The 11,651-nt window shown below is 33.1% G+C and overlaps 1 protein-coding gene across 3 annotated transcripts in view; it reads right to left on the bottom strand.

Moving 5' to 3' along the window:
• Positions 1 to 500: 500 nt before the first annotated feature.
• LOC105348881 (phosphatidylinositol 3,4,5-trisphosphate 3-phosphatase TPTE2) overlaps positions 501 to 11,651 on the bottom strand; it is a 39,452-nt gene continuing 28,301 nt past the window's right edge. For all 3 annotated transcript variants that reach the window (XM_066068213.1, XM_066068214.1, XM_066068215.1), the window contains 6 exons: positions 9,296 to 9,376; positions 8,991 to 9,096; positions 7,108 to 7,205; positions 6,781 to 6,876; positions 3,404 to 3,477; positions 501 to 3,210 (listed from right to left, as the gene is read on the bottom strand). In XM_066068213.1, coding sequence (XP_065924285.1) covers positions 3,108 to 3,210; positions 3,404 to 3,477; positions 6,781 to 6,876; positions 7,108 to 7,205; positions 8,991 to 9,096; positions 9,296 to 9,376 — 558 coding nt within the window. In that variant the 3' untranslated portion in view covers positions 501 to 3,107. The remainder of the gene's footprint in view (positions 3,211 to 3,403; positions 3,478 to 6,780; positions 6,877 to 7,107; positions 7,206 to 8,990; positions 9,097 to 9,295; positions 9,377 to 11,651) is intronic.

The raw sequence follows: 11,651 nt of genomic DNA, 5'->3' as shown, positions 1-11,651 counted from the left end.
TGCGCGCTAAAATGTCGGCGCTACATCTTTGTCAATTCGTACGCAAGTACGGAGTTACTGCGAGAATTCGATGCAACATTTGACAACATCAGAAATAGATTTCTGTATTTACTTCATTCACCCCTGCGAATGTTATTGTCATTTAAATTTTAGACCACGTGGTTTTATTTGACCCTTTCAGTTTCGCAGTAAAAAGTCGTTCCTCGTGTTCATAGTCTTTTTCATAGAATCTAGGTACTTGTAGTCAAATATAAAATCTAGACGTTTATTGATTTTTTATTTAAACTTTATCTTCATTAATCGGTGGATAAAATGTGTTCTAGAAATGAATGTGACAATACAAAAAAAATAGTTTTTTCTGCCGTTGCAACAATTAATATGCTTATTAGAGATCCTCCTAAAGGTTTATTTTTGATCCGCGCCTGGCCTAGTAATAGCATCAATAGTGAAACAGACTATACTATTTTATGCAGAATGTTCCTTGAAAATGGCTCGATATACTAAGTTTTTATGCAAAACAGACACCCATTATTTTTTTTAAAAACATGGTTTTGCACACAACAAGCTTCAAACATGGCTATGATTTTATTAAGCAACCAATGTTTATATTTTCAACCACTCTACACGTGGTTGAACACGAACGATAACTCTGTTCTGAATATCATCGTTTAATTCAAATAACCGCTAGATGGTGAAATAAAACATACATCCAACACGAATTTCATGTTTTAACATAAATCAAAGTAGGATATGATAAGAAAACGACTATTACTTACGTATTTTGAGAATATTATCCGAACTCTTATATTTCCGCTCGAAATTTCACAGGAACTGAACAAATCTCGGTGAAGTCTCGTGAACTTTCATCCGAGCACCTCTGGATTTATTATATACTTAGCAACGAAAAAGAAAACATTCCGAACACATTCGCAGGGGTGTCATGTAATAAAAGCTTGAATTTATAAACGACCAATTCGGCATTTTAAAAGATAAGCACGTACACAAGAAACAGACATTGCTTCACGTTTCATATAATTTCTTCGATGCCCAATAACAGGGACGCATATTTCTGTCCGATATTAACCTGAACATATCGAATTAATAAATGTTAGCTAGCTATAAATGTTTAAGACTTTATACTTTAAAAATAACTCCCGATTGGTTTAACTATAAACGATATAAACTTCCTTAAGGAATTATTTATTTCAAGATCGTGTTTAGAATTTTCACCAAACGAATCGCTTGAATAATGATAATTACGCCATAAGAAGGTCCAGATGCATCATTCATACAAGTGTGGTGAAGATAGGGCAAGTAATAACTTAGATACAGGACCTGCAACAAAAACTAACCGGGTCCGGACGCCGACGCCGGGGGTATAGCACACGGGCCCTGGAAGTTATTGTTAATATATTGCATGTGCATGTATAAAAAAGTAAGGGTAGGACACTCTTTTTGGGACGAAATCGGGTTTGACGAAGTCTGGGCGTTCCTCAAACGAAATTTCGCGATAAATCGTTCAAGTATACTTTACTTACGACATATGTATACATTCGTTCCGCTCCAATGCTGTTATGTCGAAGAAAAAGGTGTTTTTATACATCCAAGTGCCTAAGAATTTCGCTAGACTGGTTTACATCCGGTTTAATCGCAGTGAATCGAAAGATAAGTTCTGATTGGTTAATAATAAAATAAATCTGCTCGTCAATAAGGTGGCGAAACTGATAACAATTTATGGTGAGTATGTATCAAATGTTTGAAAGGAGTTATGCATATAGATACTGGGTAGTTTGGCCTTTCAACAATGAAATGCGAGAATAATGAAGAAGATTGACAAATATCGATAAGAAATTAAAGAATTTATTTCATTATTGACCAATCAGAACTTACCTTTCGATTTACCTTTCGATTCACTGCGATTAAACCGGATGTAAACCAGTCTAGCGAAATTCTTAGGCACTTGGATGTATAAAAACACTTTTTTCTTCGACATAACAGCATTAGAGCGGAACGAATGTATACATATGTCGTAAGTAAAGTATACTTGAACGATTTATCGCGAAATTTCGTTTGAGGAACGCCCAGACTTCGTCAAACCCGATTTCGTCCCAAAAAGAGTGTCCTACCCTTACTTTTTTATACATGCACATGCAATATATTTACAATAACTTCCAGGGCCCGTGGTATAGCATAAGCTTCCCTCGACTTCGTCTCGGTGAACTTAAAATTATTTCAAGCTGATTTGACTATCTTATTTATTTTGAGCATAAATAAATGGTTCTTACGTTTAAAACATTAAAAAAAAGTCTAAAACTGGAATTTTTACTTCAACATTCAAATGTAAACAAAGACTTTGTTTACATAGCAAAGAATTGTAAGCTCTGCAACTTGCCTATAACTCAACAAATGACACTCAAATATTGGTTGTCGATTAAAAATGCCTTATCAAAGCATTGTAAATATTTAGATCTACTAAAAAAAATTGACCAAAATCGTAACCATGCCCCTTTAAAGCAACATTGTCATATCTCTGGACTTTGTTCATTTTCCTTCCAGAGATATATTTTGAAAAAGTACAAAAATTGGTCATCTCTCCATCTTTTTTTTAAAAGCAGCATATGTTTTGTTAAAATATGTCATTTTTAAACGTTTCAAGAGAGAGAAGACTCAGAGACATCAATATCATTTAAAAACAGCCGTAAATAAGTAGATTTTTGCATTAATTGCGTCGTATTGCTATATTCAGACCCACATAAGATAAAATCTTTTGCATAACGAATATTATTCTACCAAGTCTACGCCCTAAAGAAACCAAATAACAATTTCGATTCAAAATATGTGCAAAATTAATCGATGAAGTTTTTACTCTTCCTGTGTGCCCGGATTCCTGTCGAAACTACATCTTAAGCGCCCACTTTCTTACAATATCAATGTAAATTGTATTCCTTTATCAACAACAAGGTATAATCTCTTCTGACATACTAGTATAAATCATAAAAAATTCCCTGAGATAAAATTTGACAATCTCTTAAGTATCAGACCTATTGACGGGTCGTTCGAGATCATAAACATAAGTACAATGTGTGTATATATATATATATATGGCCCTATTTCCCTTTGAAGTGGACGGTAATACTGAATGAATCTCGGAATACTTTCTGAGCTCTCTTTTTGTGTGGGTTGTCTATTTCTTCTCTGTTCAGGTGTAATCTGTAAAAGTAGTAATAGCATATTCAACTTTTATCCATTCAGATGTATTTTTTTAAATTGTTCCTTCAAATAAACCCAAAGAACATAATTTAATTAAATAACTTGTATATAAATTATCTCTAAAAAAAAATAGGTTTCCAGAATTACCATATCTTAATATCATCTTACTAAACATGATCAACCAAACATTTACCTGTGTTTCTCTATAAAGGCAGTGTGGAACCAAAAATAAAAAGCACAGTCGTCGTACACTCTAGGAATGTTTCTCTGTATAGAAAAGTTCTTAAATTAATTATATTAAATATTAATCATTTTTGCAATGAGCAGTTATCGCTTCCGTCACTTTTTGTATATTTCTATGCTTGTCAAAACATTTGTCAGCAAGGTACATTCATACAGTAGAAAGACAAATTCCAAAAGATTCTGTATTCTATCATGTCAGGACAGCGGCATTATCAATTGTCTGCCCCAAAATCCTCTACGACCCGAGACCTTTCCTTTTATGACAGCACGTCACAGCATCAGATTTCAATTCATTAAGGTCTTCCGTTTCCAACGGAAGACCTTATTGTTATTGCTTTGTTTCTTCTTCCCTATTATTATTATTTTTTTTCTTACAAATTTTGTGCACGCCATTTCTCAGCAACGGCTCATTTAATTTTTATGAAACTTTCAGATCTGATAGGTATTGATCTGAACCTTGTTGCAAATTTTTTTCATTGATGACGTCACTTCCGTTTTTGAGATATCGTCGATTTTATGATTTTTATAGGGGTATTTTGTCGGTGGAACTCCTCTTTAACTATTGCAGATATAAAGTTAAAATTTTCAGGGATGGTAGACAAAAGACTGAAGTTATGCATGAAGGTCTTAAATCATTTTTATCTCGAATAGCGCCGACGCTCGCTTGGACCCGAAAATTGAGATTAAAAAAACGTCGTGAATTTTCGTGCTTTTCTTTCTTTATCTCTTTTCTGGAAAATATTTTATTAAAACATGTAATGTAAAAAAGGTTTATATTTACAAGACCTTTCAGCTGATATCAGAAAAAAGGGGCTGGCCCCTCAAATTAGGGACCTAGAAGACTCTAAATTCTTTAACCCATAGCGCTTCACTGAGGGATATTTTGAAATAGATTATAGAAACAAATATGTTTATCTTACAGTTATGAAGCCCAGCAGTATAACGATTTTCTCATGTGTTACGTAATTAAGGGTTTTTAGGGGTCAAAAGTCCAAAACTTTGATCACCTACATCTCAAAAAGGAAAAATATTTTGAAATGCAGTATAAAAGAAAAGATGCTCAAAATGATGTACTCAACAACATGAAACCTTAAAAATTTGGTTCAGCGGCCCCAATAAGGAGATAAGGGACCAGCCCCTAAAACATTCTTTCTCAGATATCTCAAGAACGGTAACGAATTTCTAAGCACCTGTTGAACAAAATGTCATTATAATCAAATGACCTTTCATCTGATACCAAGAAAAAGGGGCTGGCCCCTAATTTTAGGGACCTAGAGGGCTCTAAAGTCTTTTTGCTATAGCTCTTTACCGAAGGATATTTTGTAATAGATTATAGAAGCAAATATGTTTATCTTACAGTTATGAATCCCAGCAGTATAACGATTTTCTAATATGTTACGTAATTAGGGGTTTTTAGGGGTCACAAGTCCGAAACTTTGATCACCTATATCTCAAAAAGGAAAAATATTTTGAAATGCAGTATAAAAGAAAAGATGCTCAAAATGATGTACTCAACAACATGAAACCTTAAAAATTTGGTTCAGCGGCCCCAATAAGGAGATAAGGGACCAGCCCCTAAAACATTCTTTCTCGGATATCTCAAGAACGGTAACGAATTTCTGAACACTTGTTGAACAAAATGTCTTTATAATCAAATGACCTTTCATTTGATACCAAGAAAAAGGGACTGGCCTCTAATATTAGGGACCTAGAGGGCTCTAAATTCTTTTTCCTATAGTTCTTTACCGAGGGATATTTCGGAATAGATTATGGAAGCAGATATGTTTATCTAACAGTTATGTAGCTTAACATTATGATGATTTTCTCATGTATTCCGTAATTAGGGATTTTTAAGGGGTCAAAAGTCCAAAACTTTGCTCACCTATATCTCAAAAAGGAAAAATATTTTGAAATGCAGTATAAAGAAAATATGCTTGAAATGATGTACTTAACAACATGCAACCTTAAAAGTTTGGTTCAGTGGCCCCAAAATGGAGATAAGGTCCGGCCCCTAAAATATCTTTTTATAAGATATCTCAAGAATTTCTGAACACTTGTTGAACAAAGCTCTTACACCTGAAACAAAATAGTATCTGACCCTTAAAATGTAGACTCTCTTTTCCTGTTTTAAATCATGTTTAGCTGTTAAATAGCAAAATCAAGATCGAACATAAATCTAAAGTTCTAAAATCAGACGGAAGACCTCCTCGTTGCTCGCAACGAGATCGTGTCTAGTTATATTTACATTTTCCAGTGTCTTTGCCTGTGATAACACTACGTATCGATTTTGAACTATATAACCCATAATACAAATGACGCCAAATTGAGGCGCAAGCGGGGTTTGCTCATTTATATCTAAATGTTTAATCGTACGATGGCAAAAAATTATATAAATATAAATAATAAGGAATCATTCTTTGAATATTATGAGGTGATAATTTCGGTCGGGGCGTGATCAAATCTATCATAAAGCCCTCCGGGCTTTATTGGATTTGATCACGCCCCAACCGAAATTATCACCTCATAATACTCAAAGAATGATTCCTTATTCCTTATATGAAACTAATTACATCGCCAAATTCATTGCCCGATCTATCTCTGTAGGGCAATTGGTAAATTTTTGAACTGCAGGTACCGAATTTGAATACAGCATAGGCACGCTAAATCTCTATATCGATAAGGAATATATCATTAAGGTGGAATAACACACCTGAAAAAAGTCCCTCAAATTAACAGGAAAATATTTTGATAATGAAAGATATAATGATAAATACACTGTACAAATGTCAAATAAGCGAAAAATTTGCAGTTTGGGGATAAAAAATGAATATTTAAAACAATTATTTCAGTAAGTAACAACAAAAGCCCCTGCGGGATCCGAACTCGGGATGTACGGTTTTCAAGTCCGACACTTTATCCACACGGCTATGGAGTATGTTACATGCTTCAGTCCATAAAATCCTTTTAATAAAACAAAATGGCGTTTCGATCAGCGGTCAGCCATTTTGTGATGATGTGTTATTCCACCTTAAGGGTTGTATGCTAAACGTTTTCAAAGGTGTGGAGGACCCTTAAGGTTACAAAACTACAGTATCAAAGTGAAGATGAAAGGTCATGAAGATAAACTACATGTATTTTCACATACATGTACGTTATGTTTTGGACAAATATTAGGTATTTTCGATTTGTATTTCGATTAGAAAACATGAAGCACATGCAAAAACAATTCGTAAGCAAATATAATGAGGAACATTCACATTATAACCAAGATTCAATTTTCATTTAAGAATTAAGATAAATGTTGGTACTATTTGACCAATAACTTACTGAGGTAGAGATGAAGCGACACTTGACATCGTCGGTTAGAGGCGGACAGTGAAGTAAGGTAAAATCGATGTAATCCTCGTCCTTTGAGTGTATTAGCTGTAACAGATATGTGCTCACCATATAAGTCACTAGGATTATGTACTTACACGCGGATCCATCATTTTTCAAGGGGGGGGGGGGGGGTAATTGAATTTGTCTTTCGGTGATTTTTCCAGTAAATTTAACAAATTTGGATTGTTCGGGGGGGGGGGGGGGGTGCTCTGACAATGACTGTATTATATGTTGAGATGTAATAAGTTTCTCTCTCTCTCTCTCTCTCTCTCTCACTTTTATGTGGTCGGGGTTTTTCAGCGTCCACTCTCCAATTTTCTTATCACCCAAGCAGATCTGGAGGCTCAGGTCGGACCCATCGCCTTTACCAACACCTTTTAAAAAGATAAAAAATAGGATAGGTAAGATTTTCTTTTTCCCTAAGCGTTACAAAATTAAAGTACACACCGACAACTGTTTGTTTGAAGGGGCATGGCATGATTTAGTCAAATGTTATTGTTCTTTTTTGTGTTGTTTATATAGTATAGCTATAGCTATAGCTATATAGTAATGCATTTCTAGTGATACACCAAAATTTAAGTTCCAGTTGTAGAGTTATTGCTAGCACTTTCGAGCGCTAGCAACTACGTTAGTCTTTTTCACTGGATTACGCATGCTCGACTCCATAGTTGGGGATTCTGGGAATACTGTACTTCTGTAGATAAACTGTACCCTGTGACTTTCGTTTTATCTTAACATGAAGTTTTGTGTTGTAAATTGTAAATGTCAAAATGTAACAGTAGCTTAGGTCTTATTATGCAAAGTTATTTAAAATATTAAAATATTAAAATAAATAGCTAGCTTTCTCTTAACACCCTTCAAACTCGGAAAACAACATCGGATATGTGTTCCGGGCTTGCCCGAGAAGATACGATTGCTACAAATCTCGAAATTGAAATTACAGTAGATATATAGTGATTAAGGCACAGTCAATGAAATATGCCACTGCCGATGTGAAGCCCATTCTAGATTCACAATTCTAAATTGAGACCCCACTCCAGCACAATTCCAGTACATCACAGTGCCTTCTTATTGTCAATTAATCGATTTAGAAACTTAAACTATTGTTTTAGAAATATACTTCTGTGTTTTATGATGGCTACAGCGCTAGCTCACCAATCTTTTTAAAAAATGAGCTTGTTAGCAAGATACAGAGCTCCCAATTCTTTGTTTTCTAAACAAGGCGGTATCCTATGTGCAAAGTTCTTTCAAGCTGATTTTTCTATCTGCTGATAAATTTTGTACAAAAATAAACAGTTCCTAACGTTTTCGCATTCATTTAAGGTCAAACTTGAAACTCTATTTTCAACATTCAAAATGTAAGCAAACACCATGACCTGAGCTTTGTTTACAACTCTGTATCTCGCTTATAACTCGGCCACTGCAACTCAAATTTTATTAGACTGTTAGAAATGCCTTACTGAAGCTCTGTAAACATGAAAAACAGAAAAAATAAAATTTTACCAATGTACACACTCACTTTAAGATCTTAAGTACAATTATTTTTGCAATTCTTTCTTTTGTGTTAATGTTAAAGGTGTCAACATGATATTTGTTTTGAAATGCATATTCATCGTTCTTGAATAACTAGATATATGAAGCCGATGCTCAATCATTCTTTAATGTAAACAATCTTAACTGGAGGTTACTGTTCTGGCCTATTGAATTTTAAATATGTATAACACCATCTAATAGCAAATGATTTAGAAACTTTCTATACATAGTTAAATTATCAATATCATGTAATACCATTTGTGGTGTTCTTGCAAATTCAATCAAAAATTTAACAAACATAATATGGCATATTATAATAGCATAAAAAGCATAATAATCGTAAGCGATTTCATGAAAGTGACAATTTGAGACATTAAGATAATAAATCTTTAGAAAAGAATATTACAAATAAATCTCTCTTACAAACTGTAAACTTAAGAATAGAGATATATGACATATGAAAGTATGTACAACATAAAAAGAAGAACAGACACCAAGATTGTCATATGATAGGACATTGTATATGATATGACATTAAAGAAATTAATTTATGTAAATTAAATTTGCTGCTTTAAAGTGAAGAAAAGGTAAACACATTCGATCTCTTTTGTTAACAAAACTAGTACCTTTAATTGAGTTAATACGCATGGACAAAATTCGGAGTTTTCGGATGGCTGGCAGTTTTCCTCCTAGATCCCACTTGACTTTCTCGTAGTATTCGACATATCGACTCTACAGAAAAAAAATCTTATTCTAAAGCTAGAAAATCACTTAATAATTCAATTCAATATTTAATATTCAATACAATATTGTGTGTATTATTGCAACATATACATTATAGCAATACATATTTTCCAAACATTGAATAGATAATATTTAAAATTATATTCCCCAGGTTATGCAATTCTCCGAGTGTTTAGCTGTCAATCACCTGACTGGGGGTCTCCACACCCTGGAACATGCTTCCCTTCCGTCTGTCTGTGCGTCGCTCACCGAAGTAGTTTAAACTCTCCTGTAAAAAATATTTTTTTTTAAAATGCTTTTATTTATAGCAATCATCGTCCATGTATCGCTGTAAAGTCAAAACTATTTTCATACGTCAACACGAATCAACATTATCTTTTTATCACTGCGGGGAAAACATGAGATGTCATGATTTATATTAAAGAATTGTTGTTGCTTGTTTTGGCTTGGAACGTTCTTGACAACCAAACTTCCTTCAGGACTCATTTTAAGAACAGAATAATGTCCATCGTCGGAAACCCACGGTTGATTACGCGTCGTTCCTCTCCCGACAAGTAATTAACCGTGGGTTAATGTCAAATCACATGACACATGTCTGGTCGAACTCCAAGAAAATTTATTTTAGATCTAGAAATCGAGGCATTTGCAATGTTTATATCAAAATTATTGCCAAACAATAATTTTGCGTTAATAGTTTGATTGTCGTTCGATATTATTGATGATATCCACATCGTGAAAATGATGATATTGTTGTTTCTATTTAACTATAACAAAGACAGTTGGGTCTTTATCAAAATATGCAGTCTTTTGCGTCAGTATCAATTTAAAAGGGGAAAAGTAATGGTTTAAGAAATATATACAGTACCAGTGATTTTAGAAACCTAAAATTTTATCGTTAAACACATTGACAATTTTACAGCTTAAAATATTACAAAAAATTATTTTTTATGCGATATCAGTGAATTTCTGTTGTCAGTGAATTTTTGCAAACGTCTTTAGTCTACAATATCTTCAATGATATTGATGTTTTACTCTAAAAATCGCCGTTAATATTCAAAACAACATTCATTTTAGGGAGTTGATTTTAATCAACTCTCATATGCAGTTACTCTAACAAACCGAAAGTGAAACAGTGTTTAGACCAAAGCACAAATCATCGCCGCTAACAAGAATTAGTTCTTGTGAATAATTGATAAATTCGAAATATTGTATGCTACATGTAAAGCACTGTTTTTCAAGGAAACATATTTTTAAATACCTGAAAAATTTACTTCAACGTTCAAAATGTAAACAAATGCTTTGTTTATATAGCAAAGAATTTCAAGCTCTGTAACTCGCTTATAACTCAACAAATGACAATGAAATTTCGGTTGCCTATTAAAAATGCCTTTCTGAAGCATTGTAAATTATGAAATCGGAAAAATAATTTTTGATCAAAATCGTGACCATGCCCCATTAAAACTAGCAAAATATTAAAACTCAGGAAAAGTAGAGGAAATCTTTTTATAATCAGGTCAATCAAAATACTCAGAATATCATAGGAAAATTTTATATCCCTTAAGGTGGTATGGGACATATGTCGATATTAATGTGGATTAAAGTACTATATAATTGAAAAAATTTCACTGGTTTAGGATTTTTAAATTTTACAATATTAAGCCAAAAAAATAGCTTTAACAAATATTTGAAAAGGTATAAATTGTAAACCCCCCAGCAGGATTCGAACTCATGACTTATATGTTCGTAATAAACCCTCTAACCCACTGCGCTACGGAGTTAGGTGACCATTTTTTGGAAAGAAACTACTTATAAAATTACACTTTATTTTATTGTTTATTTCGATAAACAATACGTCGCAATATGGAAATGTCCAATACCACCTTAAAAAGAACCCTTATTATTGTTAGAGAAACACGTTACAATAGTGACGATAAACGTAGTGCTCAGTGATGACATCATTGTAAAAGATAATATGACAGAAAATGATAGTACGCTCAGAAAAATACAATGTTAACTGTGTCAGTGGGATAACGTGCTATTTAAGGTTTTCTATTATCAAAGAAGAAAAAACTTCACATATATGATGAATGTTTATCACATTATAACATGGGCTATGTGGCTTTGTGTAGTTTCTGTTCTCTTTGGTCATACTGCTACATTTACTATGGATACATCAGTGGTATAAGGGCAGTGGTGTAACCGAAACTTGTAGTTACACCACTGACAAAATTGTTACAAGTAACAACACATGACATTATATAATCATTTAACTTTGTCTTCCATTTATTTATGTTTTGAGCATTAGAGATATTGTTATTTATCAGTTTTACAAGTTAGACACTTTCATAATAAAGAAATAATGGCTATTTGACTGCATTTGTGTTTTCTTAAATCTCGAAAATGAGAAGTGTTCCACCATTGACATTATTTGTTACATCATTGACATTTTGTATGCTGTAGTTATTTTTTAGCCATTTATATACTTAATCAAAAGATCGAAGTAAAACAAATTTATTTGATCAAAGAAATGAGACTATCTACAT

Source organism: Magallana gigas, chromosome 8, assembly GCF_963853765.1.
Source record: "Magallana gigas chromosome 8, xbMagGiga1.1, whole genome shotgun sequence".
In the NCBI taxonomy this organism is placed as follows: Eukaryota; Metazoa; Mollusca; class Bivalvia; order Ostreida; family Ostreidae; genus Magallana; species Magallana gigas.
This window is presented reverse-complemented; position numbering and strand designations above follow the sequence as displayed.